The sequence below is a fragment of the Aedes albopictus genome, chromosome 2 (assembly GCF_035046485.1).
Source record: "Aedes albopictus strain Foshan chromosome 2, AalbF5, whole genome shotgun sequence".
NCBI lineage: Eukaryota > Metazoa > Arthropoda > Insecta > Diptera > Culicidae > Aedes > Aedes albopictus.
This window is the reverse complement of record NC_085137.1, coordinates 228,032,955-228,048,340: the sequence shown is the minus strand read 5'-3', so window position 1 is coordinate 228,048,340 and position 15,386 is coordinate 228,032,955. Positions and strand designations below refer to the sequence as shown.

Sequence of the window (15,386 nt, the reverse complement as noted above, 5' to 3'; positions counted from 1 at the left end):
TCAAAGAGCGTTAAAGACCGCAACCGACGAACAATCGTTCGAACTCACCCCACTCAGCAGCCGCGGGTTGTTCTTGAACTTCTCTTCGGCCTTCTCCGGTCCTCCCAGCTGCACTAGGAGACTGCGGAAGGCTTTGTCGGTCGGCACGAAGATCGTGTACGGGCCGGTTTCGTTCAGTATCGTGTCCAGGCCAGACTGGCGGAGGTATTTGGCCATGGCAAATAGTCCGTTTTTCTTGAGAATGGCTGGCAATTCGTTGGGGTTAGCCGAGGCGGGGGAAGTCGCTGGGTTTGCCGTCGCGGAAGCTGTGGACGGTTGCTGTGGTTGCGGCGTGGGCTGCGGGGGCGTTTGCTGCTGGATCAGGGGTAGCGAATGTTCCGACGGTTGCTGGCTGTAGAAGTTTTGCGCGGTCGCTGTACTGATGGGAGCGGGGACGGTTGGATGCACTACGTCGAACTTTCCGGTGGCTTGCTGCTGGTAGATGTTGGAACTGGCGGTGTGCTGAGCTATGGTGGAGGATGAGATGTAGTTCTCCGGACGGGTCGAGAAATGGGGGACGTTGGTTGTGCTAGGAACCGGGGTGATTGGAGTTGGCGGGGATGCCGTTGTGGCGTACGTGGAGCTTACTCCGTTGTAGAGAATGGAGTTATCGTTTTGGAAATAGTTGGTAATAGGGGATTGGGTGGAGTAAATGGTTGACGATTGGGGAATTGTACTTCCGGAGTAGGTGCTTGGCGAGTAAGCTGATACTGGGCTTGGACTAGACGGCGCCGCGGTCGAGACGTATGTAGTTGAGGCGGGGGAGGAGGCAGTTCGTGGAATTGTGTGGTCTGCCACGAAATTCGTTGAATGGTGGTGGTTTTCTAGAGGTGTACTATGTGGAATGATGGTAACTGAGTTGGCCTTCTGAACAGGCACGATACGTGGCGTTGTGGTGCTAGATGGTCCTTCTACAACTATCGGAGTTTTAACAGCCTTGTTCGATGGAGGGGGCAGCTGAATCTCACCATTTTTTATTCTTTTCAAAATATTATCAACGTCGGCACCAGATGTCTTAGTTTCCTTGTCGCTACTTCCTTTGACTCCTTGAACCTTGTACGATCCATCATCTTGTTCTTCCAGGTATACGAATGTGACCTTTTTTTGAGGTGGGATTTTAGCAATATCTTCAATACGTCCATCTTCAGACTGCTTGATTAGTTCAAAATCAGCTCCTGGAGGAAGCAGTCCACTCTTGGCAATTTCTTCAAACGACAAAGGCTTGGCGGTAGTTGGAGAGTCAAGTTGCTGAGTCAGGACTGCTTCTGAGTTTACGTTGGCTCGCTTGATGATCTCTGGGTCGGTTGTGCGAATGACTTGAACTTTTTCGCCATTTGGAAGTACCAGATCAGTGGCGCTGTAGTTCTTGTTGCCCAAGTCTTGCGGTCCCTGTTCGGCTAGAGCAAGTCTCAGCTGTTTCAGAAGCTCATCACGTCCAAGAGCCTTGGTGGACTTGACTTTGGTTGGTCGGGCTTTAGTTGGCTTGGAGGTTTCTGATTTGATCGCTTCGAAAAGGTTCTGACGGTTGGACTGCAGAAGGACATCTAGACCAGTTTTGCTGATCGTTGTGTAGTCTTTTTTGCTGTTAGACTTGATCGGGATTACGGAGAGAACGTTTTCGGTGGTCGTTGAGATTGGGTTCGTCACCGAGGTTGATGCACTTGGCTTTTGGTAGACTTTGGTGGCCTTTTCGTATACTGTTCGCTCAGATGGCAGTGCTTGAGTGTTGGATGTTGTGGGAGTCTTTCTGATGGTGTCGTACTCTTGCTGTTGCTGTTGGATAATCTTCTGTTGCTTCTTGAGGAAATCTTGGTGCAACTGTTGAACCTTAGCTTGTTGTTTCTGGTATTGTTTCTGTAGGAACTGTTCATGTTTCTGAATAACTCTTTGTTTTTCTTGAAGTTCACGAATGCGAATGCTTTCCTCGTTGAGTCGTTTTTCTAGTTCTTGCTGCTGTTGGAAGTTCAGTGGAGCTTGGCCGGGGGTTGGGAATGTCTGCTGAGGATGGTTCAACTGGGCTGGAGCCGGCTGGATTTGTGGGAATACTCCTGGCTGGGAGTTCAGATTTTGAGTGGGAACAAAGACTGGGACATTTTGTACGGGTGGGAAGCTATTGAACTGTTGTTGTGGTTGCTGAGCAGCGAATGGGTTGAAGTTGGATGTCTGTAGAGGTTGTTGGGCAAGTGGGACAACTTCGGAGCGAAGGTGATTTGTATCGAAGGGTTGTTGCACGATCGGCTGTCCGAAAGTAGCCTGTGGGACTGGCGGGAATTGTGGTTGGGCTGACGCTTGGAACAGTGCTTGAGCTTGAGGAAGTTGGGAGTTGGATGGGAAGCGGATTTGGGTATTGGAAGATTGTGGTGTTTGGAAGGCAGGTGGCTGAAGGAACGGTCCTTGGACAGATGAACTCAGGGGTCGTGTGTCAGGAATGCGTTGAGCATTGAAGGCGTTATCGGTGGGGAATGCGCCATTCACGAATGGCTGGTTATTGTGCTTTGGTCCGTTGAAGAACTGCGGTTGAGGTTGTTGAAGCGTGTTCTGGACGGGTCTTTGCTGTTGTGTTGATGGTGGTTGTGGTGACAGTGGGGGTGGAAGTCGTGTGTCTTGCTGTAAGATTCGTAAAAAATTTGGAATGAAAGCGGTTTGTGTATGGTGTTGGAGATAAAATCGATTTACTTGTGCTCCGAAGCTGCTATGTGGCTGTCTGCCTGATTGTAGTGGTCTGAAATTGGCGGGTGGTGCTTGTGGTGGTAACTGTTTATTGTTGAATGTTGGCGTGTTAGGTTGGAAAGGGTTGTTGTTGGAAAATGGCCGCTGGTTGATGGGTTGCTGAGAAATTGGCAGCTGAATTGATGGTTGAATGACGACATTCGATGGTCGTTGACTTTGATGAAGATTGAAGCGGTGTTGGTGTTGCTGGATATCGCTAAGGATGTGTGATTGCTGCTGTTGTGATAGCTGACGCCGTTGAATTTTGGATGACTGTAATAGAAAATGAAAAGGAACAATTTAGTTTTCTTCCACAAACAGTATTGTATTTCTAAAGATAAGATGTAAATACTCCATATTATGTGTTACATCATCGATGCAGAATGCATTCAGGCAGATTCGATCTTGCCGGATTACTATAGTACTGATATCAGTGGATGCAGTATTGATGATCCGCACTATGGAAATACACGTGACATGTGATATTTTGAGCTAAGTGAAAGTCATGCCAAGATCCAAGAAGCACTTTTTTATTGTTTTGGGTTGCATATAACATCCATAACTGCAGTCCTGCAAACAATTAAGTTGTTCTATGTTTGATTTTTTTTTAATATTAACTATAACTAAATACATCATTTTTTCACTCTTGTAAACTTAATTAACCCTATTTCCAGCCACAGTAAGTGATGGCAATCACACATACACAAAAAAGCATCGAAAACAAGAGACCACAATCTTTATTGATCCTCGTCTTGACAAAAGACGCTTGATTGCCTGAGGCTGATGATGCAATCAAGTACCTTGGGGGATGAGTTTAAAAACAATCACCTCTTAGCTAAACCGAGTACACTACTGCGAGTGCACTGACTGGAGGCTATTACTGATGTGCGCGGGTCAATTACGAGCGTTCCATTCACAACAATTTTTATCTAGCTCATCAGTCAGTGGGTCGACCGGCACACAGCGCACTTTTCCGCCACCCCAGATAGGCCGAGGAGAGCTTACGGCCGACGACGACGGCGAAAGACCCAAACCATGGGGTGAGAGATTGTGCTTCTTAGGAGTTTTTTTTTGCCACGGTATGATGCAACGGCGAGAAGAGCAGATTACGCATGGAAACACAACCGGGGTCTGACTGAACCAATGACCACGTTTGAACTGAGCGTGATTGATCCGATATTGTGTGAGCCGCACTTGCGGTGCCGGCAATAAGTAACATCTGTTCAGTGGATTGATGAACGATTGAATGTGTTCGAGTTACTTTAGATCTCAGTTACAAATCAGTGGAGCGGACCTGGTGTGGTGGTTAGAACACTTGACTATCACGCCGAGGACCTGGGATCGAATCCTACTCCCGACAAACTCACGAAAAGTGAGTTCTTCCTTCGGAAGGGAAGTAAAGCGTGGGTCCCGAGATGAACTAGCCTAGGGCTAAAAAAAGTTACAAATCAATTCTTGATCTTCGAGTGAAATGTAGTGATTGCGTGAATGCTAAGTTTGAATTTTTGGCTTATTTATTGCGATATCTTTACCATTGGAATGAACAAAGGTATTGTCCGACGAGGCAAGTGGACTGTATTTAAAACTATCGGATTCGGTAGCGAAAGAAAAACGCGTGTTTCTTCTACCGTCGGTTTCACAGAGCTCGTTTATTTATTAAGAAAAGAGTTGTCATATTTCAATGCGAATGAATAAAGTAACAAATTGGTTGATCGATAACAAGTAGTATGGGTTTTACATTATACGATCTACATCTTCCCCCCCCGTTGAAATGCAACATTTCAATTATCCTTCTACGAGGTCCTTATCCAACGGCAGGAGGCAGATTTCGGTCACAGCTCGCTTACATTCCCCCTTCGGCGTCTTCAGCGTAACAACTCGGATGACGTTGTCTCGTCCCGGATGAAGAGCTATGATTCTGGCCAGCTGCCACTGCATTGGTGGGGCATTTGGATCGACGATAAGGACCAATGCACCAATTCGTATCTGGGTAACCTTGAACCACTTTTGACGATTCTGCAACTCGGGTAAATATTCGGACGTCCAACGTTTCCAAAACTGTTGCTGCATCGCTTGTACAAGTTGCCACCGAGACAACGCGGATTCCCTCAAGTTGAGGTAGGAGGGTTCAGGGATACACTGCATTTCTCTGCCAATGAGAAAGTGCGCCGGACTAATCGCTGTAAGGTCATTGGGGTCATCACTACATTGCGTTAGTGGTCGTGAATTGAGTTGAGCTTCAATTTGCACCACTGTAGTTGTCAGTTCCTCGAACGTTAAGCTACGAGATCCCACAATCCGTTTCAGGTGAAACTTAACCGACTTTACCCCCGCTTCCCATATCCCACCAAAGTGGGGGCTCCTCGGTGGAATAAAGCTCCATTCGATCCCCTTGGTTCTGCAGAATTCATCGACCCTTTTTGTGTGTTGCTCTTCAGAAAATAGTGTCGCCAGCTTCTCCAACTCGGTTTGCGATCCAACAAAGTTGGTCGCATTATCTGAGTAAATTTTACTCACCAATCCTCGACGACCCACAAACCTTTTCAACGCTGCAAGGAAACCTTCCGTGGTGAGGTCCGAGACCACCTCAATGTGTAGCGCCCGGGTGCTCATACACACAAACAAGCAGAGATATCCTTTCGTTATTATTGCTTTCCTCAACCCGGTGTGTGATTTGATGTGGAATGGTCCGGCGAAATCGATTCCAGTGTGGGCGAACACAGGAGCAGGCTGGACTCTATAGGAAGGGAGATCACCCATCAGCTGAGTAGTCTTCGTTGGATCTTAGATAATTAATACATAGATTTCCCACTTATGAAGACAGCTGGCAACAAAATAGTAGCGCCTATTCCGGAATGGTGGTTGACGGGTGAACTACTCGTTTACTCCGCCCTGCGCATTTTTAGCCAGTTATTTTGTATCTAAGGAACCTTCAAAACAAGATTTAAAAATTACAATCAATATCAAACAAACTGTCATTTTGAGTTCGTTAGAGTTGGAAACGGAAACGACGTGTTTCGTAACTGTGGGAGTTCTCATCAACGGAATCCTCAGAACGGAACAATTGCGGACGTACCGGGCCAAGACCAGCTGTTTGATATCGATGACAATTCCCAGGTAATATTCCGCAATATGATTTCAATGATTCAGAATTTGAAATTTTGCGTTTTTTTCAGCTCGTTTGAATTCGCTCTAGAATCCCACACGGCTGGGGGAATCGCGCAGTAAATTGCAAAGCCAAGTAGTTAGTCGTTGATCGCTTTTGCGAAAAATAAAAAGTCCCTGATGCTGTTGTGTGATTCATTACCGTCGTGAAACACGGGGCGGTAATCTACGCATCCCATCACCATAGTCTGGAGGCAATTATCGAGCGTTTGTCGCGGTGGTATCCCATAGTCACCGCAGCTTTATATTTTGTCAAAGGTTTTTTTTAATTCAATTTACATAATTGTAAAATAAACAAAGTGTTCATTATTTGATTTCATAAAAGTATTTTTCTGCCGTTTTTATTTTATACAAAACTGGAAAACGATTCATGTATTACAAAAGCATCCTTCATTGAAACATGATTGATGCAGATTGTTTCCATTTTATAAGATGTGCGGATACCTGGGAGTAGACTTCCCGAGGGTCCATGATTAATTATTGACATTTTTTAATCTCTATTTTATTGATCTCTTCGGTCATACTAGATGATTTGGCCTTACAATGAAATAGGTTTCCAAGAATTTGCCATGAACATGAACAAGGGACCATATAGCCGAGGCGGTAAACGCACGGGTATTCAGCATGACCATGCTGAGGGTGACGGGTTCGATTCCCGGTCGGTCCAGGATCTTTTCGTAAAGAAAATTTCCTTGACTTCCTTGGGCATAGAGTATCTTCGTGCCTGCCACACGATATACACATGCAAAATGGTCATTGGCAGAGGAAGCTCTCAGTTAAAAACTGTGGAAATGCTCATAGAACACTAAGCTGAGAAGCAGGCTTTGTCCCAGTGAGGACGTTACGCCAAGGAGAGGAGAGGATGAACAAGGGAAGGTCACAGGGAAAATGTAGAGTTGCAGTAAGGCATCTCCGACCCAACTCAACAGAACTCAGCTTATCGCGTAACTACTTGAAGGCACCATGCAGAAAGTTAGTTTTGGTATCAGAAGGAGGTACCAGTTTTTTGCTCGAGCTAACAAAAGGTAATGCAATTTCGATAGATTTTAACGCCAAGTGGGCGGAGGAAGTAGCGGTTATCAATAGCACAAACCCCCAGGCGCTGGCTGTTTTGATGGCGCTACTGAAATACGTACTTCAGTTCCGTCTCATTTGGTTGTATTTTTTCACAAAACACAACACATCAGTTGCCAAGGTTTCGGCAAAACCATCAAGTGCGCAGGGTAGTTCCATTGAAAATGCGCACTTCCTTCGGCGGTTTACTTCACCCGCCGACTAATAGATGGCGTAAGTGCAGCGATGTCAACTGCATGCATACTACGATGCTTTAGTTGGATATCTATCTATTAATTATCTAAGGTTGGATTCACCCTGAAGCACGTGACGCATGCTTTGATCACTTTCCTAATGGTTGATTTGACATTGAGCGGCCAGTACCGTTGGCGAATAACGGCCAGCAATGCCTTCTGACCTGCGTGTAGGTTTTCTTCATGCTGATACCGAACGAGTGCTTCAGTTACAGGATGTTTTGCTGGGAGCAGCATCTGGTGGCGACTATCAAACGGTATGAACGCCCGTTTGATACGCCCACCCACTCTCAACACGTCATCTTCAGGATCAATGAACGGGTTTAGGTTCCGTAGGCGATGTTTTGCGTCCGATCCTTCTTGAAGGGCCGAGATTTCATTTTGGAAAGCTTCGCGCTGAACAAGGCGTATTATCAATTTCAAAGCATCAGCGGTCTCCTGCGCGGTAGGTCGTCCCTTTATCAACTTCTTCTTTCTGGAGATGATGTAGTGCGTAAAACGGACGACGTAAACCATGCACCGTTGTAGTTTAGCAAAATTGCCAATCCTCTCGAATATCGGCAATCGTTCGGTTGATATCACCGCAGCCAAACAAGTTGATGGTCGAATTTCAGGCAACTCACTTTCGGGTACTAGGGGTGGCTGGTCTACGGAAACGTTGGATATTTGCAGTGCAGCAGGGCCATACCACCAAATTCCTCGTTGAATCAAATTCTTCGGACGTTCACCTCTGGAGATGAGATCTGCCGGGTTATCGTCGGTCGATATGTACCGCCAGTTGTACTGGTTCGTTAGCTGCTGTATCTCTCTAACCCTGTTCGATACAAACTGTTGCAAGACCGCCGGAGCTTTCTGGATCCAGCTCAAGACGATCGTCGAATCGCTCCACAAAGTTACCGATGTGAAACGGAGGTCTACGGCATCCATCACCTTGGCCACCATACGGGATAGTAGGACGGCCGCCAGAAGTTCAGCTCTTGGAGTTGTGATAGCCTTGGTCTTACCGAGCTTCTTCGGTAGTAGTCGAGATTTACTGCATATTAGCCTCATCGTAACGCTACCGTTCGTATGTACAAGTCGTGTGTACAAACACGCCTCGTATGCATCATCTGACGAATCTCCAAAACCGTGCAGCTCAATGTGGTTTGCATTTTCACCATCAATCCATCGCCGTATCTTCAAATCGTTCAGCACACAAAGCTCCTCTCGAAAGGTGTGCCAGCGTTTCGCCAGATCCTTTGGCACTTCGTCGTCCCAGTTGAGATTCAGCAATCCAACTTCACGAAAAATCAGCTTGGCCGCCGTTATCACGGGTCCCACGAAACCCAGCGGATCGAAGATTTTCGCGATGTCACTCAATATCTGCTTACGCGTCAAACGTTGACGGTCGTTGGTGATCGGCTCCACTTGCATGGTGAACCAGTCTTCCTCCGGGTTCCATGCTATGCCAAGCGTCTTCACAACAGGAGTCTTATCGTCATTCACGTTGAAGTCGGTTCCTCGCAAGTGTGCAGGAATATGCTCCAAAATCTCCTTCGCGTTGGCGCACCATTTGTGCGCCTCGAATCCACCAGTGTGCAAAAGTTCCTCAAATTCCTTGCACAACGCAATAACTTCGTCCTTCGTATGACCTCCACTCAGGGCGTCATCGATGTAACAGGATCTCTTGATTACTGCTGCACACGAAGGAAATTTTTCCCGACCGTCTTCTGCAAGCTGACATAGCGACATAGTGGCCAGGAATGGGGAAGAAGCTAGCCCATATGTAACGGTTTGCAGTTGGAATACCTTCAGTGGAGACGATCGTGTGGTTCTGTAGAGTATACGCTGGTACGGCGCATCGTCATTGTGTACCCGAATCTGCCGAAACATCTTCGGTACATCTACAGTGAAGACATATCGGAAACTGCGGAAGTTCAGAAGAATGGATTCGAGGTCAGCTTGCACAGTAGGCCCAACTTGAAATGCGTCGTTTATCGAAACTCCCGTAGTCGTAGGTGCTGAACCGTCGAAGACAACTCTTAATTTGGTTGTCGTACTTCCCGGTCGTAGGACACAGTGGTGTGGCAAGTAATAGGTGGTTCCTGGGGCTTCGTTCAAGTTTGCTTCCACCTGCTTCATGTGGCCGAGGCTTTCGTACTCCGCGATGAAGGCCGAGTATTCTTGTTTCAGGTCGGGATGACGGTCCAACCTTCGCTCCAAACTAAGAAAGCGGCGGGTGGCCATTTCAAGGGATTCACCAAGTTCGCCCTTTCGCTCATTGAAAGGCAGTCGTACGATGAACCTGCCTTCGGAATCTCTGGTGTGGGTACGCTGGAAATGTTCGATGCAGGCGTTTGACTTCTTTGCTGACGACGTACGAAAGTTGTCCGCTCCTTCTATCTCCCAGAAACGACGCAGGGTGACGTTCAAATTTTCTTCCTCCATGACGTTACAGAAGGTCCGTGCAATAACTGGATCCCTCTCCGATAACACACCTCCAACTACATAGCCAAGTTCTGTAGCCGTGAGTGAAGGAAGATTTTCTGCTAGTTTGATCCGACCGCTCTTCATCAAATCCCAAAACGTTTCCGCTCCTAGCAGCATGTCAACGCGACCCTTCTTGTTGAAAGTTGGATCGGCGAGAATACTTTCCGCAGGCAAGTTCCAGTGGGAAGTATCAAATGATTTCGACGGCAGGTCTGCCGTGATCCGTGGCGCGATGAGAAATTCGAGCTTCGCTGAATAGTCCGACAGCCGAGACTTGATCGTGGTTCGTAGAACATGACGGATTTTAGTGGATCCGCCATTCAGGCTGCTGACCAGATAGTCCGAGGAATGCTTCCTCAAGGCCAACAAGTTGGCAAATCGTTCGGTGATGAAATTGTTTTGGGAGCACGAGTCAATAAGCGTTCTGCATGGAAATGGAACGCCGCTTCGACCGTAAACTAGGATCACGGCCGTCGAGAGCAACGTCTGCTTCTTCGGAGTAACCACCGTCGTGCAGAGGGCGAGGTTCTGTTCACTTCGGTCGGCTTCGGGTGTGCCAAGGGATGGCTGCTCAGAGCGAGCTCGGTGCTCGTCCGTCGGTCGTACGGCCGTTTCTTCCCTTGAAGACGGCGGTGCCTTCACCTGTGGTTCATCGGGCTTCCTGTCCTCCGGATGCAGCAACGTGTGGTGTCTTTTACTGCACTTCCGACAGGAGTTCGAAGAAGAGCAATCGGTTGTTCGATGCCCTTTCTGCATACAGTTAAAACACAAGAAAAACTTCCGCAGATGGTTGTATTTTTCATTCACACTGTTCATCTTGAAAAGTTCGCATTTGTACAGTTCATGTTTATTATCGCACATTGTACACTTTTGTTCACTGGTCATCATAAGCGTCTGCGATTTCACTGCCGGGCGAACCGGCTTCGCAATGTCCACTGGTTTGCTGTTCGCCTCCATTTTCTCCAGAATCCGGCACTGTTTTTTCAGGAACTCGATCGTTCCGGCGTAATCCAGAGGAACTCCGGATTTCTGTTCCGCCTCCCATGCCTTTCGGGTATCGTTGTCCATTTTTGACGCGACCAGGTTCACTACCATCCGCTCCCCTAACCCGGACACCGGCAGCCCCAGCTTCTTCAGCGCTTCAACATTCTTCACACAAGTATCCAAAAGTCTTCGAAGGTCACTCGAGTTTTCTTTCGGAACTTTTGGCAAAGTAAACAAAGCGTCGATGTGTTTATCTTCAATCAACCGTTTGTCCTCAAATCGCTCAGTAAGGATCGCCCACGCCGCCGCATAGTCATTATTATTAATGATATCTTGGTCAATTATGCCGGCTGCTTTGCCGACGAGCGAGTTACGCAGATGATATAGTTTAATCGCTGGCGATTCATTTTCGTAGCGTGCCATGATCGTTTGAAACATGCACTTGAACGAAAACCACGACTCGTAGGTTCCGTCAAACGTTGGCAGTGGTGCTTTCAGCTGGGGGACGACGTGGGGGGCTGTTGGTGTGGGTGCAGTGGGGTACTGCGGGGGCATCAAGACAGGAACAGTCGGGGCTGGTTGCCGGGCATCTCCCAGGAGCATCGCAAGTCGGATGCTCAGATCGTTGTATAGCGATTCAAATTCAATGAACCGCTGCTCTTGTTCACTTCTTCGTTCATCAGAGAGGGCGAGGGCGTAGATGGAATTTTGTAGTTCATTATATTCGCCATAGCACAGTTCAACAGTTTTCGAATGTTGTTGGAGAAAATGCACATTTTTCAGGTTATTGTTCGGTACAACGTCATTATCTTCGAGTGCATTTCTTATGCGTGTCAACTTTCCCTTGACCGCTCCTCTCTGATGAACGAGCACTTTCAACTTTTCTTCCATCACTTTCGTTTTTTCCTTTTGTTTTTGTTCCAAGATTTGTTCACTGATCGTTAGAATTGGGCTATTCACTCCCCTATCCTTCTGATCCGCTTTCGAAGGTGTTCGTAGCATCCTTCGTCACACAAACACACACGAGTGAGCGCCACGAGTCGCGTCGACGACCGACCGGTAGGCTGAGCCCCACTACACTCGACTGCTGTTGCATCAGCCGAATGTTCTACCGCGAATTTTCACAGCGAATCGCGAATTTCCCGACGGAAAAACACGTCAACGAATCTTTTCACGGTATGATCACTTCATCCGGCCTAGAAGGACCACAAAATTTTGTCCGACGAGGCAAGTGGACTGTATTTAAAACTATCGGATTCGGTAGCGAAAGAAAAACGCGTGTTTCTTCTACCGTCGGTTTCACAGAACTCGTTTATTTATTAAGAAAAGAGTTGTCATATTTCAATGCGAATGAATAAAGTAACAAATTGGTTGATCGATAACAAGTAGTATGGGTTTTACATTATACGATCTACAGGTATTAACATCATTCTGAAGGGAGTGTCGAATATAAATAACTCTGGTTTTCGTAAGTTCCTACCACATTTCTTTCTACGCATGAGTTGGGGATTTTTGCTCAGCAGACACTTGAGAATATAATTTAGAGTGAGAACTGGGAACATCTCCAATGCCAACGAAGGAGGCAGGTTTGCTACCCGACCCACCTAAAAACCTAGCATAATAGGGTATTGCAAAGCTCATCCCCGATATTTTTTTCCTAGTCTTGCAGTTACGGAATTGTTGCTCGTGTTTTGTTTTGAAGACACTAACACAGGCCGCTGTCGAATTGTCAGCTTCTCATGTAGTATCGCCACTACATTTGTCCTTGGAAACTGGGCAGAGTGGACACCTTGCATGTTTCCCGCTACTCCGTAGCTATCGAAACTGATATCGTCTGCAAAAGCTTCTCACCGGAACAAGACCCTATGTGCTTATGTACACTCTATAATTCTACACGTCGCCCAAAACTCCTCTCAGGAACATCTTTCCATTCCGAAAAAAGAGTCGAGTTCAACCGCAGGGCATATGCACTATGACATGTGTAGACGATGCCGAGCTCTGCCTACCCTGGTCTTTGCCGGGGACGCCATACCATACCAGCCTAAATTGCCGGTCAATTGCGTGAAGGAAGGGTCGTATTCGACTATAAGGCAACGACATGATCTACGTAGCCGACTTTTGTACTCTGAGACCACATTATGATTGTGGCTGGCTTAGCCACTCATCAACTACAAGCGCCTCCTCCTTCCGGTTGTTGACAATCACCACATCAGTTTTGTGGTGAGCCAATTATAGTTTTCTGAAGCTCGTGCACTCCTTCATAGCTGCGATCGACTGGGCAGCAGTCAACTCCACTTTTTTCTATTGATTCAGTGTAGGCCACCAGCGTAATGTCGTCAGTGAAGCCGACAAGTGCCACTCCCACCAGGAACTTCAACCTCAACACCTCGTCGTACATGACATTGCATAACATCGGACCCAGAATGTAATCTTGCGGGACTAGTGTCGTAAACTAGTACTCGCAGTCGCAGGTGCGCATCGACAATAGCCGCCCAGCTGGCGCTATTGAACGCGTTCCTTACATCCACGGTCACTACTGCACAGTAGCGAATTCCCTGCCTCTTACGCTGGAGCGCTTTCTCGGTTGTCTTTGTAACCGACACGATAGCGTCTACGAAAGACCTACCCTGCCGGAAGCCGAACCCGGGTAGAGGTAAAATACTGACGATCAAAACATGATATTGGTTTGATTGATATAAGAGATAAAAGATCTGAAAATAATATCTGAAAAATGTTCCTGGAACATCTGAACAATATCAAAATTTGATATTTCAAGATCATACGAATAGCTCGCTGCTATTGGTTAGATCTTACAAAATCTAAATATGATTTGATAATGATGTTCCAGGAGTAAATTTTTGATTTTATTTTTGGATCTTTTATCTCTTATGTCAATCAAACCCATATCACTTTTTGATCTCCATATCAAAATATGCTATTATCGAGCTCTTTTCCTCTACTCGGGAAGTGGTTGCTCGAGGAACCATTTACGCCCTCGAGCAGATTCCCCACCGTGTGTCGATCAGGCATATTGGTCTATATGCTGACTGGTCTCCGGGTGGTTTCCCACCTTTGGAAATAGAACCAGGCTCTGCCACTTCCAAACCTCTGGGAAAATTTCCTCGTGCAGGCATTTCTGCATAGCAGACCTGAATATCTCGAGAGCTTCTGCATAAGCTACTTTCAAGGCCAGGTTCGGAACTCTGTCTGGACCTGGGGCCTTTGCTACTCCCGCAAGTTCCACATCGGTGACCCTCTCCTCATCGTCAGCCTCGGAGATTGCTCTGTAGGAGTCATTACACCTCTTATACTGGTCATCACTTCTGTAGGCATCACCTCACGGATTCGCATTGGCACTCTGATAAAGGCCATCAACTCGGTCTTCAGCGCGATCTTAGCAGCGGCGAACACCAACCGCCATTCGTTTCGCTCTTCCTCAGATCGTGCTCGCTGCATCAGCCGCCTAGTTCGACTTGCCTAGATATGGTCGCATCGCACACACGCGAGAGCACCGCTACCAGCTCGTCACCACTTAAACCAAGTAGGTTTCGCTCACGGCGGAGCACCTCCCTAAAAACCCCTTCTTCGCAGTATGATATTATGTCTTAAACCTGCGAGGGCTTGGCCTTGGCCTAGCCGCCTCTTCCTCTATCCACTGCCTGCGGTTTTTGTAGCCGATACTGTAGCGAACCGCCAGGTGATCGATGTGAGTGTAGCCATCGTGTGATCTTCAGTTCGAACTTCTTATTGGACCAGGACTACAAAAAGTAACGTCAATAATCGACTCCGCACCGTTCCGAATAAAGGTATCCTAGACACCAATATTAGCCAGGTCGACATCTAGCATGGCCAGTGTCTCAAGCAGGATCCGATTTCGCTGATTCGTAAAACGGTTTCCCATTTCACGGCCTTGGTATTTAAGTCACCTGCTTTTACAACCGGCCTTCGCCCAGTTATCACGGTTATCATACAGTCCAGCATCTATGCAAAATACCTGATGGACCACCGCGGAGACGCATAGCAGTTACAGAAGAAGACCCCGTTTTGGACCCATCCGAGACCCAATTGCCGTTGCCGGCGGGTACTCGGTATGGGTTCGCTATGATGGCGATATTCGTCCCCCGCTCAGAAACCACCTGACAAAGCAGTTGCTGAGCTGCGTCACAGTGGTTCAAGTTCAGCTGCGATACCTGCATTGTGATTTGTTCACTGATACTTTCCTTGGACCACCCGTTGGGTGCCTGTTGTTCACGGATTTCCCGGAACAAATCAGACAAATGGGTAGACTCGTGCAATCTTGTGCCTTATGGACTTCGGCCATGCTTCCCCAGTAAGGGAGACTGAGGAGACTTGATCCCTGGGGAGACTTGTTCCCCCCATATTTTCTCGGAATCAAAAACAGTTTTCGTCTAGCATATTTTTTCCAAAACAACATCTGGACAGACGACAATGTTTTGGCTATAATTGATTTTAATTGTGTATTGCATTATTTTTTAATGGCTGATGGTTTGTTTTCAGTCCTTCAGAAATCTTTTAGGCGATTCCGAAAAATCTCAATAACTTTGTGAAAATTGAACCAAATCGTGTCAAAATTTCACAGTACATAGTATAAATAACATACTATCAAACGTATTTGTCCAAATAAGGCTGTTATATAAATATTTCAATTGATGTAGCTTAGTGTATACAACAGTGACATGGGGAGACTTGATC

At 47.0% G+C, this 15,386-nt stretch overlaps 1 protein-coding gene across 2 annotated transcripts in view; it reads right to left on the bottom strand.

Annotated features, from left to right (window-relative positions):
* LOC115257192 (eukaryotic translation initiation factor 4 gamma) overlaps positions 1-15,386 on the bottom strand; it is a 279,253-nt gene that overhangs the window by 9,719 nt on the left and 254,148 nt on the right. The window contains exons 2-3 of one of the 2 annotated variants that reach the window (XM_062851245.1): positions 2,716-3,021; positions 49-2,646 (exon numbers count right to left, since the gene is read on the bottom strand). In XM_062851245.1, the coding sequence (XP_062707229.1) occupies positions 49-2,646; positions 2,716-3,021 (2,904 nt within the window). Of the gene's footprint in view, positions 1-48; positions 3,022-15,386 lie in introns of both variants that reach the window. The other variant, XM_062851244.1, reaches the window with a different exon arrangement.